The sequence below is a fragment of the Molossus molossus genome, unplaced genomic scaffold (genome assembly GCF_014108415.1).
Source record: "Molossus molossus isolate mMolMol1 unplaced genomic scaffold, mMolMol1.p scaffold_m16_p_14, whole genome shotgun sequence".
NCBI classification, from domain to species: Eukaryota; Metazoa; Chordata; class Mammalia; order Chiroptera; family Molossidae; genus Molossus; species Molossus molossus.
Window position 1 is genome coordinate 11,874,661 of NW_023425349.1, and position 12,592 is coordinate 11,887,252.

The 12,592-nt window shown below is 40.9% G+C and overlaps 1 protein-coding gene and 2 pseudogenes across 1 annotated transcript; 2 read left to right on the top strand and 1 right to left on the bottom strand.

The window, feature by feature from the left end:
* Nucleotides 1–3,981: 3,981 nt before the first annotated feature.
* On the bottom strand, nt 3,982–4,968 carry LOC118629814 (olfactory receptor 1J4-like). Its single transcript, XM_036261458.1, has one exon. It carries the CDS (start codon nt 4,966–4,968, stop codon nt 3,982–3,984), a length of 987 nt encoding a protein of 328 aa, XP_036117351.1.
* Nucleotides 4,969–6,785: 1,817 nt separating this feature from the next.
* Nucleotides 6,786–7,259, top strand: LOC118629817 (annotated as a pseudogene).
* A 2,378-nt stretch (nt 7,260–9,637) lies between these two features.
* Nucleotides 9,638–11,284, top strand: LOC118630016 (annotated as a pseudogene).
* Nucleotides 11,285–12,592: the final 1,308 nt, after the last annotated feature.

A 12,592-nucleotide genomic window follows, 5' to 3' on the forward strand; every position in this document is an offset into this window, starting at 1 on the left:
TTTCCCAGGATGCTGCACTTCAAATCTTCCAGATGGACAGAATGCCCACTGATTCCAAACCCCAGGGCTACACAGGTTCCTCTTCCCATCCTTGTTGCCCTGGGATTGGGAACCCTGTGTGGGACTGAGACCTTGAGACCCTATGCTCCTAGGGGGAGGGAGTTCTGTGCCCGCCATATCCCTCTTGATTTTAAGCTGCAGCCACTCTTGCATAAGGGGGGGTCTCCCTTTCACATCTCCACCCTTCTTACCAGTCTCTATGTGACTTGTGTACTCTTTGTTATCAATTTTGAAAATAGCTATCTTTCAATTGCTCTTTCAAATTACTTGCTCTGCAATTTAGCTGCAGCTCTGGTCTGGGGCTGGGAGCAACAAGGCACAGCTTCCAGTTAATCTGCTCATGATTTTATCCTCGATCAGTTGGCAAAGGTGGTGTGTGCCAGGTTGTCTACAGAAAAGCTACTGTTTTCTTCAAGTTACTAGTTCAACCTTATAATTGATAGGTAATATTTGGGAAGATATTGTGATACTATATAAACATACCTTTGGCACTTCATTGGTCATTCTTATATGACAAAATACTGCAAGTGTTAAGGCCAAATAGTGATTCTTCTAATTCTATCACTTTTTCTCTGTTTGTTAGTTGTGTTCTCCTATAAGAACAAACTTACCCTTATTCCACTCTCATTAGTTTTTAAATTTATTCATTTGTGTCATTATGGACTCAGGGTTCTATTCTCTGAGATATAAATCCATTACCATTGTGAGTCATTTGGAAGTTTTTGGTGTATTCATTGTTTGCAAGGATTCTAAATGATCTCATAGAAGCCAACTGGGAATTATGTATAAAAGAAACACAAGATGTAAAATCTAGAAACTAAGAAACTAAAGGAATATGGATATGGGTCAGGAGTGGGAGAGAAAGAATGAGGCATGGGAACAGTATAGATGTTGATAAATAACCTATAAATTTCAATCTATACATTTTGTAAAATATGTTTTGATTTTTTTAGAGAGAGATGCAGAGAGAGAGAGAGATAGAAACATTGATGTGAAAGAGAAACATCTATCAGCTGCCTCATGCACGGACCCTACTAGGGATCGAGCCTGCAACCCCAGCATGTGCCCTGACTGGAAATTGAACCAAGACCTCTCAGTCCATGGGACAACGCTCTATCCACTGAGCCACACCAGCTGGGCATGATCTATATATTTTAAAACTCATAAATTTGAATTATCTCCAATTCTAGTTTGATACCGTGGAGTTCTTTCCAGCCTCTCCTTTCCCGTGGACGTAGCCCCTTTCCCCGAGAGCGAGGAGTCACCACTTTCCCCTCATGTTTACTTATTGGCTGATTATTTTAATACAGCAAAGTTCTTTAAGACTCTTGAACTTATACCACTGTCATTACACATAAAGTACAGCTTCAATTTCTGTCTCCAGGTGTTTTTTGTTTTATTGTGAGAGTATATAGACAAAATTCTGGGTTCAAAAATTACTTGGGTTAGCCCTGGCCGGTTTGGCTCAGCAGTTAGAGAATCAGCCTGAAGACCAGAGAGTCCTGGGTTCGATTTCTGCTCAGGGCACGTACCTCCATTGTAGTTTATCTCCGGCCCCAGTTGGGGTCGTGTGGGTGGCAGCCTGTCGATGTGTCTCTCTCACGTCGATGTTTCTCTCTCTTTCTCCCCCCCCCCTCCCACCCGCTCTATCTGAAGATAAATGCAAAAATGACCCTGGGTGAGCATTAAAACCAAAAACTACTTAGGTTATTTATTTTTCCCCCTTTGGTCTAATTGTGGTATTAATTTCAAGTATAGTTGGGTTGATTTGTTTTGTTTTACTCTATTTTGCTTTGTTCACCACCTCTTGTATTTGTGTTTTTGATGGCAGAAGACAACATAGTCAGAACTACACTAATACTTATATTCATCCCCATCCCTTCTGCCCCACCTCCTGTAGGTAAGCAATCTGATAGTTCTGAATTCTTCCTGTATTAATTTTTGCTCAAGTAGGCTGACCTACATATATTTCATTTCCACTTCATTGTCCATAAATTGTAGCATGCTATAAATGTTATTTTACACATTGCATTTTCCCCCATTTACCAATATATCCTAATATTTCTTCATGCTGATTCATAGATATCTTTGTTCTTATTTCTTTCACAGTTACAAAATACTCAACTGATGTTTTATAAAGTTTGCTTTACTTGTCATAAAATGAGATATTGGTGATGAGAGTCCAAAATGCCACTGAAGCATATACCTCAAATGCCTAAGTGGTAAAATTTCATGTTTTGTATATTAAACCATAATTAAAATTAAAGCAAAAGTAAGATGTAATCTCTGCATACAGCACAGAAAATAATTATAAAAACAATAATAATATATGATTAATATGTTAATAGAGGGAAATGTAGTTTAAAATATATACATATTTACTCAAAAGCAAAGAGAAAAGATATGTCAAACAGATGTATCAAACAAAAACATAGTAATATGGAAAATATAAATTCAAATGTATTGTGATTACACTAGATATCAATAGACACATTTCTCCAGAATTATAATTGTTGCTCTACATAAAATGAGCAAAATCCAGCATTGCACTCTTAACAATAGACACCTCACAGATATAAGGACAAAGAAAAGTATAAAGTGATAGAATAGAAATACCATGTATCCACTAACCACCAGAAAGCTGCATCTTTACCATCTGTACTGTGCTAGTATCTTTATCTCCATGTGCATCTATCTCTATATGTCTATATTTATAGTTATAAAGTAGCTATACTAATATCAGATTTAGATGATGTGTTAAGGTAGGACCCATCACTAGAAACTTTTCTAATTATAAATGAAGTGGTGTGCTCTTAAATGCATTTTTAAAAATGCAATAAGTATCATTGGATTTATTTCCTCCTAGAGCATATTGTGAAACTTTCTGGGCTGTGAGATTGTAGAAATTTTAAATTGTCGATTCAATGTATTTAATGTTTATAGACCATTTGGGTTTCCTTTCTTCTTTATTAAAAAAAAGTTCTTCAAAATTTCCTCTTATTACCTGTTTATTGGTCTACAAGATCTATATTACTATCCCATTATTTATTCCTTATATTGGTTATTTCTGCTTTCCTTGTTTAAGCCATTCTCACCAGCGATTTGGAAATTTGACTCTTCTGAAAAAAAAAACTTTCAGTTTTATTGATTTAAACATGTCTCTCTTTTTCTAACAGCCTTGCTTTGTAGCACGTACCAATTTTTATAGTGTAATTATTCTCATCATGGCTGACTGCAGTCGGCCAACATGATATCATTGACTGTGAGTGGGGAAGAGATGTGCACAATCAGCTTGAAGTCATCAAAGCACCATAAAAGAATTATTTATTTTTTTATTTATTTTATCCTCACCCGAGTTCATTTTTCCATTTTTTGTTCAGATAGAGTGGGAGGGAGAGAAAGGAAGAGAGAGAGAGAAATATCAACGTGAAAGGGACACATCGAGTGGCTGCCACTCTCACGACCAACCAGGGCCGGGGACAAACTGCAACCGAGGTACGTGCCCTTAGTTGGAACCGAACCCGGGTCTCTCTGGACCGCAAACTGACGCTGTAACCTCTGAACCAAATCTGCCAGGGCAGAATTAGTTTTTAAAAAATGACAAGAAAGTTCACCAGAAGCAGGTCATGATGTTAAATAACTAAGTTTTCTATAACATAAATAAAAAATACAGAAGCAAACCCTGACATCTCAAAACAAAAGAGACAAATCCACAATTATCATTGTGCAACATGTTTTGCATAAGATTTTGTGTATATCTTATAAGAGATGATCGACAAGTAAAAAATATCAATTAGGAATAAAAAATTATTACCAAACCAGGTAGCAAATGTGACGTAGTGTACATATAAAACACTTATACATGACAACAGATTGGATATTCTTGTAAGGTTATTTGAACATGTCAACTTTAAGATAATTTTAGGAGACATTTCTCACTGTGCTCCTGACCGCAACAGGAGGATTTTGTGTTTGCCACCTAAAGAAGTTAATCCTGTTTGCACACATTGCTAAGGCCTGTTTTATATCTCTGTTCCTCAGGCTGTAGATGAAGGGGTTCAGCATGGGGGTAACTATCGCATACAAGACCGACGCAATTATGTGTTTGGAATCCCGTGACGAGGAGAAAAAATAAACAGCTGCAATTGTTCCATAATATAAAGACACCACAAAGAGGTGGGAGCCACAGGTAGAAAAAGCTCTTAAGAGTCTCTTAGTGGAGGGGACCCTCAGGATGATGGTCCCTATACGGATATAGGAGCCGAAAACAGTGCCAAGTGGCAGCAAGAAAACCACTCCTCCCTCGGTAAATATGACCAGCTCATTGAGGGAGATGTCTGAGCAGCTCAGCTTCAGGAGTGCAGGGAGGTCACAGAAGAAGTGTGGGATGGCATTGTCAGCACAGAAGGACAGTCGGACCAAGAGGAGGGTGTGCAACAAATCATGGATACAGGAGAGAATCCAGGAGACAGCCACCAGCAGTGTGCACAGCCCCTCCCGCATGATGGTGGTGTAGTGCAGAGGGTGACATACGGCAACGTACCTATCATATGCCATCACTGCCAGAAGGTAATTGTCAAGACCAGCAAATAATGAGAAAAAATACAACTGAGAAATGCATCCCATATAGGAGATAGATTGTCGCCAAGTTTGAATGTTCACGAGCATCTTTGGGACAGTGACAGAGGAAAGACAGATGTCAGAGAAGGCCAAGTGGCTGAGGAAGAAGTACATGGGCGTGTGCAGGCGAGAGTCCAGCCTGATGAGCAGGATGATGAGCAGGTTGCCCAGCACCGTGGTCAGGTACATGCCCAGGAACAGGGTGAAGAACAAGCCCTGCTGCCCTGGCCGGATGGGGAGCCCCAGGAGGAAGAACTCGAACCCACCGCTCTGGTTCTCAGGCCTCATGCTGCTCTCCTGTCTGCCGGAGATGAAGAACAGTTGGGAATCTCAGAAATCTGCAAAGGACGACAATCACATCTCATATGACAATTCTCCAGGACATGACTTTTAAAATACACTCTTGTTAATTTCTCACACCTGTGTATGTGTGCATCTTTGGTCTATCCTAGTTTGGCTCCAGGAATCATAGAACCCCCAAATCAGTCAACAAGACCTCATTGCACAGAAGCAAGTGTGTATTTACTGTTTCATCACCATTGTTTATTGAACATCAAGTCAGTGTCAGGACCTCTCCTAAGACTGAGATGCACCATGAACAAGGAAAGCAAGGTCCCCACTGCTATGTTTGCATCTTGATGAGCTTGGAGGGATAATTTCTGCACTAGATCAGAGCCAAACCATAACATTCACTGTGGCAGAAATAGAAGATGAGACTCTGCTAACTGGTGTCAGTCGTTTCTGCCTTAAGGTAACATGAGACTGCAGAGCTGAGTGTCCTTGTTGGAGCACAGTCACACTCCTCCTGTGACCCTGCCTGGTCCCCATGACCCACAGCTGTAAACTCCCAGACACTCCAGAGATGGCCACTTAAACCCACTTGCTGCCAGAATAGCTCTGTAACCATAATACTCCACAAAGTATCTTTCATAATATTGTTGAACATTTTGGTGCACATTTGGGTACTAGGCTATGGACCTGACCTACATTTCCTAATTAGATCCACACATCAGCCTTGCATTCCCAGATTTTAAGACCTCTTCACAGCTATACTAAGAATTCTTGTTCATTTACCTATTTTAGCTTTTATTAAATAGAAGAATAAGTGATACAAATTTTGTAGACAAACTACAGTACCATGAGGACACAATAGCAAACTCACAATTGTATGTACATCTGTATCTATCATGTATATGATATGTGGTGTACATAACAATATATATGTATTACTATTATTTAGAAATAAAAAATCACCAAATATTAGCTCCTTCATGGGGTCCACTCTAACAGGTCTCTGTGAACAGAACCCATGCTCTTTACCGTTATACCTGGAGCCTCTCCTTTTCTTAGGGGAGCCAAGCACAGTGTGTTATCTTAGAGCTTTGAAGACCCAAATTTGTCTAACTCTCACAGTCCTCTTACTGGATAATTTCATTCTTTTGTATTTATAAGCTTTCGAACTGACAAAAAAATTCTCAAAAACATTAACTTCTTTCCACTTATACTATTTAGTGAGAGTCTCTGTAAGATTCACAAAACAAGTGTAATTCTATCCATCTTACAGATGTGGAAACTGAGGCCAAGGATTAAGTAACTTTCCTAAGGTCACACTGTTACAGGATCATGATTCTGCCCCATAACTTCACACAGCATGATGCGTGGAGTGTTCCCCCACCCTGGGATGTCTAAAAGTAAAAACAAGGTTGCACCAACATGGAGGGACCTGGAGAGTACTATGCTAAATGAAATCAGCCAGTCAGAGAAAGATAAGTGTCATATGATCTCACTTATTTGTGAAATATAATGAACAAAATAAGCTGATGAACAAAATAGATCCAGAGACATAAAAGTAGGGAACAGAGTGACAAAGCTCAGAGGAAACGGGAGTGGGCAGGAAGAAATAGAACAATGAACTTATATGTACATATGCACAACCAATCCACACAGACAACAGTGTTGTGAAGGCAGAAGCAAGGAGGAGGGTGTCAATGGGGCAACGATGGGGGGAAATGGAGGAGGGACATCTGTAATACTTTCAACACGAAAGATTTTTTAAAAAAAAGGCCCTGCAGACACCGTCGTACCGGAACCGCTTAAGCCTCGCCATGGTGAACCCCATCGTGTATTTCAACATCGTCGTCGATGGCGATCCCTTGGGCTGCGTCACCTTCGAACTGTTTGCGGACAAAGTTCCAAGATGACTGAAAACTTTCGTGCTCTGAGCACTGGGGAGAAAGGATTTGGTTATAAAGGTTCCTCCTTTCACAGAATTATCCCGGGATTTATGTGCCAGGGTGGCACAGGCAGCAAGTCCATCTATGGGGAGAAATTTGAAGATGAGAATTTCATCCTGAAGCACACAGGTCCTGGCATCTTGTCCATGGCAAATGCTGGACCCAACACAAATGGTTCCCATTTTTTATCTGCACGGCCAAGACTCGGTGGTTGGATGGCAAGCACGTGGTCTTCGGCCAGGTGAAAGACGGCTGGATGTTGTGACAACCATGGAGAGCTTTGGGTCCAGGAATGGCAAGACCAGCAAAAAGGTCACCATTGCTGACTGTGGACAACTCTCGTAAATTTAACTTGTTTTATCCTAACTACCAGACCATTCCTTCTGTAGCTCAGGAGAGCCACCCCTTCACCCCCATCTGCTTGAAATGTCTATAATATTCACGCTCTTGCCACAGTTCGTTGAGTTCCATATTTTCTTTACTCTTTCCAAGCCTAGCTGGATAGCAGAGTTAAGTTTATGAATATGAAATAAAAACTAAACAATTGTCAAAAAATATAAAATATAAATAAAAAGCATAAAAGAGCAATAAGCCCAAACTAAAAACAATGTAAATATTGGTGATAAATATAAAGGGTTATAAAATAAAAAGAAAAGGTAGCACAACTCTGAGCGACTCAGTCCCACTCAGGTACATGGAAATGATAGCAGTTTGTTTCAAGACCCTGGGAGTTGCTCAGAGTGTGGTTATCTCAGCTCGTGTTACCCCAGAAGGAGGACAGTTAAGGACATACTTGAGTCACAGCTGCAGATCAGACACCCCCACACACACAGTGCTGATGGATTTCAATCACCTGTGAGCACGTCCCCATCGTAAGGGAAGGATAAGCCATATGTATCTCAGCTCATAAACACTCATATGCATACATACAAGTCATAAGTAACACAGAGTGAGACATGCCCAAAACACAGTGATGGACCACTCACACACAAACAAATCACAATGCACATCAACACACCCGACTCATAACACACCTGGTAAACACTCAATTCACCACAGAAACAGAACTCAAACATTGTACACACATATGACTCAAAACATATAAGACCACAAACAATACAACAATCTCACAAGAAATGTACACCAACAACATATATGCACACCCAGCCACACACTCACAACTAGCAGCGCACACCCTCCTATTAATGAGATACTGCCCTTCTGACCATCTCCTTCCTGGGGGAGGCAGTGAGCATGGGGCAGTTAGGCCTATTCAGTCACAGGACAGTCATTAAACCACCACCAACACCCATGCACGTGGTCACACACACGGTCACACACACATGGTAACACACACACACAGAAACCAAGCAACACACCTTCCTGCTCTCACACACGAATGTGTCCCCCACAAAAACAGCTCACTTGTGCCCCAGCACACACCACTGAGCAGAGGTCTGAGCCCTCTCTGACCTGACCTTGGCTCCCCGTGAGGTCGGGCATCTTCTCGTCCAGCAGCAGAGACAACAGTCTCACTCCCGGTGCTCAGCTATGATACCAGCATTGACCATCACAGGCATGAGTCAGGAGTCCCTGGCCACACCCAAGGAGGCTAACTTGTCTACATGCACTGAAAAGGGTCCAGATTAGGTCTAACTAGGAAAAGAGTCAGGCTGTGAGTCAGATACTCAGCACACACACACATGCAACTATCAAATAGCACGTACACAGCACACAGTACATGCAGACACCCACAGTCACGGATGCAGAGACTCATACATGATCACACCAGCACACCGGCTGATCCATCGCCAAGCGCAGATGTCCAGCTCCTCTGACCTGTGCCCATCTTTGGTCCGTCAGATACCTTCTGCTCCAGACTGTCACCCAACTCTCAGGTTTCCTTCAGGAGGCCTAACACCCAGACAGCTAGAAGAAGTATCTGTGGCCCTAGCCCTTCTACACACTTTCATTTTCCTTAACCGGCTCCAGAGGAATGAGTTCATAGATAACACATAATTACTAATGAGAGACAGAGAGAAAGTCCCCATGCTTCTGGCTGGCTTCTGACTGCCCTTTGGGGAGCTGTGTGTCCAGGAGCCAGAGGGTCTGGAGTCCCAGGGGACAGTGTCCTGATTCCAGTGATGCCCTGGACTCCTTCCTTCTTGGGCATTGTTCCCACAGCGATAAAGGATTTGTCAACTTCTTATTTTGAAATGATTTTAAAGATACAGAAAAGTTGTAAAAATGATATAAAGAATTCTTGAACAAGCTTCACTCAGATTCCCCAATGGTTAACATTTTACTATGTTTACCTTCTGTGTATATGTATGTACATATGTATGTGTGTATATATGTATATTTCAGGCTTAGGGTTTTAGCAGATATACCACAGTGCATACTATTAGAAGGCATATGATATTAAATTTTCAATGACTAGTGTTTTTCTCTTTGAACAATTGGCTAAGGAGGTGTCTTTCATGTTCTCTACGGTAAAATTTTCAATTTTTTAAAGTTAATATTTTAACCTTGTAATTCATAGGTATCATTTGGGTAGCTATTTTGATACTGTGTAAACATAACTTTTTCCTTATTAATATTTTACCCTCTATATTTAACATCCAGTGGTGAATTTCATATAAGAAAACTATTGCTTCAGTTCTCATAGCTTCTTCCCACCATGGGACTTCCCTTCTGTCTCATTCTCCGACTCTCCTCACAGCATGGCCCCCAAACTCCAGTCTTCCTTGCCAGCTCAGACAAAGAAACCGTGACTGCCTCTTGCCCCCAACCCAGAGAAGAAGTCAACCCCTCAGGAATTGACAAAGGGAGAAAAAGAACAGCAAGAAGCAATTGAACATATTGATGAAGTACAAAATGAAATTGACAGACTTAATGAACAAGCCAGTGAGGAGATTTTGAAAGTAGAACAGAAATATAACTCCGCCAACCATTTTTTCAGAAGAGGTCAGAATTGTTCTCAAAATCCCAAATTTTGGGGTAACAAGATTTGTCAGAATGGCCACCATCAACAAGTCATCAAACAACAAGTGTTGGCGAGGGTGTGGAGAAAAGGGAACTCTAGTACACTGCTGGTGGGAATGCAGACTGGTGCAGCCACTATGGAAAACAAGATGGTGTTACCTCAAAAAATTAAAAATTGAACTTCCATTTGACCCAGTGATCCTGCTTCTAGGAATATACCCTAAGAAGCCTGAAACACCAATCAGGAAGAATATATGTACCCCTATGTTTGTAGCCGCACTATTTACAATAGCTAAGATCTGGAAACAGCTCAAGTGTCCATCAGTAGACGAATGGATAAAAAGCAGTGGTACATATACACAATGGAGTACTATGCAGCTGTAAGAAAGAAAGATCTCTTATCCTTTGAGACGACAAGAAGGGACCTGGAAAGTATTATCCTAAGTGAAATAAGCCAAGCAGAAAACGACAAATACACATGATCTCACTTATATACGGAATATAATGAACATAACAGTCTGAGGGACACGGTAGACCCAGAAGTATGGAAGTAGGGCACAGACTGACATCCCTCAGAAGAGGGGGTGGTGGGGGTTGGGAAGAGATAAACCACAGAACTTATATGCTTGTATGCATAACCAATGGACATGGACAACAAAGCCAGGGCCAGGGCCGGGGTGATAGGGAGGAGGGGTGCCAATGGGGTAAAAAAGGAGAAACATCTGTAACAAAAAATAAAAATTAAAAATTAATAAAAACAAATCAAAACAAAAAGATTTGTCAGCCATCCTCAAGTGACAGAATTTGAAGATATTAAATCAGGTTACAGAACAGATTTTTATTTTGATGAAAATCCTTACTTTGAAAATAAAGTTCTCTCCAAAGAATTTCATCTGAATGAGAGTGGTGATCCATCTTCAAAGTCCACTGAAATCAAATGGAAATCTGGAAAGGATTTGACGAAACATTCAAGTCAAACACAGAATAAAGCCAGCAGGAAGAGACAGCATGGGGAACCAGAGAGCTCCTTTACCTGGTTTACTGACCACTCTGATGCAGGTGCAGATGAGTTAGGAGAATTCATCAAAGATGATATTTGGCCAAATCCATTGCAGTACTACTTGGTTCCTGACATGGATGGTGAAGAAGGGGAAGAAGAGGAAGAAGATGATGATGATGAAGAGGAGGAAGTGTTGGAAGGTATTGATGAAGAAGGTGATGAGGATGAAGGTGATGAAGATGAAGGTGATGAAGATGAAGATGAGGAGGAAGGGGAGGAAGGAGAGGAAGATGAAGGAGAAGATGACTAATGGAACACTGATGGATTCCAACCTTTTTTAATTTTCTCCAGTCCCTGGGAGCAAGTTGCAGTCTCTTCTTCCCTCCCCCCTTCTTGTGCTCAGTCACCCTGTTTTTGAGGTCTCTGTTCTCTCCTTTACACCATGGTTCTTACCTTATTTGGGGGAGATGTGCTTTGAGCAGAATACAGTGGGGAAAGAATCTCTGCCCCTTTCTGTTCCAAATTCATTTTTATCCCTTCTTGTCTCAAGAAACTTTATGGAATCAACACCACCGTGCTCTGTGGGAAAAAAGAAAAACCTTCTGCTCCCTTAGCTCTGCTGGAAGCTGGAGGGTGCTGGGCCCTGTGTAGTGGTGCACAGAATTCTAGCTTCTTTCCTCCTTTCTCTGTATATTGGGCTCAGGGATTACACTGTGTCTCTATGTGAATATGGACAGTTAGTATTTACCAACATGTATCTGTCTACTATCTCTTGTTTAAAAAAAGAAAGAAAAACTAAAAAAGGGTGGTGGTGGTTATAGAAGGTCAGCAAAGGGTGGGTTTGAGATGTTTGGGTGGGTTAAGTGGGCATTTTGACAACATGGCTTCTCCTTTGGTATGTTTAATTGTGATGTTTAACGGACATCCTTGCAGTTTAAGATGACACTTATAAAATTCTCTTCTAATGGTGACTTGAGCCCTGCCACTCGATGGGAGAATCAGCAGAACCTGTAGGATTTTATTCGGAATTGACATTTCTCTATTGTAATTTTGTTCCTGTTTATTTTTAAAATTTCTTTTTGTTTCTCTGGAAAGAAAAGATGATGCTCAGTTTTAAACGTTAAAAGTGTACAAGTTGCTTTGTTACGATAAAACTAAATGTGTACACAAAGGATCTGATGCTTTTCTCTCAGAATAGATTTCAAGTTTGACTTGTATAACATATTGTCAAAGTTTGTCAACGTAACTACGTATTTTTTGGATGCGCACTTTGCAGGATGACCTCAGGGCTATGTGGACTGAATAAAGGCATTTTCTTCAATGTATCAATGTCTCCATAGCTGAGAAACATCACAAATACAGTTTGGTGTCAATTTATGACAATTTGCAAATCATTTGGAATACCAGATAGCTCAAAATTCAGTTCTGAGTATGTTGTACCCTTATCTTTGTACATCAAATTGGCATTTTAAAAAATGGGTCTGGATTTACCTGGACATAATAATAGTGCCTGCCAACACCACCAGACAGATCTGGTGCTGTAATGCTGAGTTACACACGGGGCTATTGCGGCATGTCTTTATTGGCACTATAAAATGTGGCCAAGATGATAGGCTGTCGGAGTAAGAAGCCCATATTGGTGGTTATGTAACTCAGGTTAGGAGTACTTTTGTCTCTCAGTACCAGCTACTTA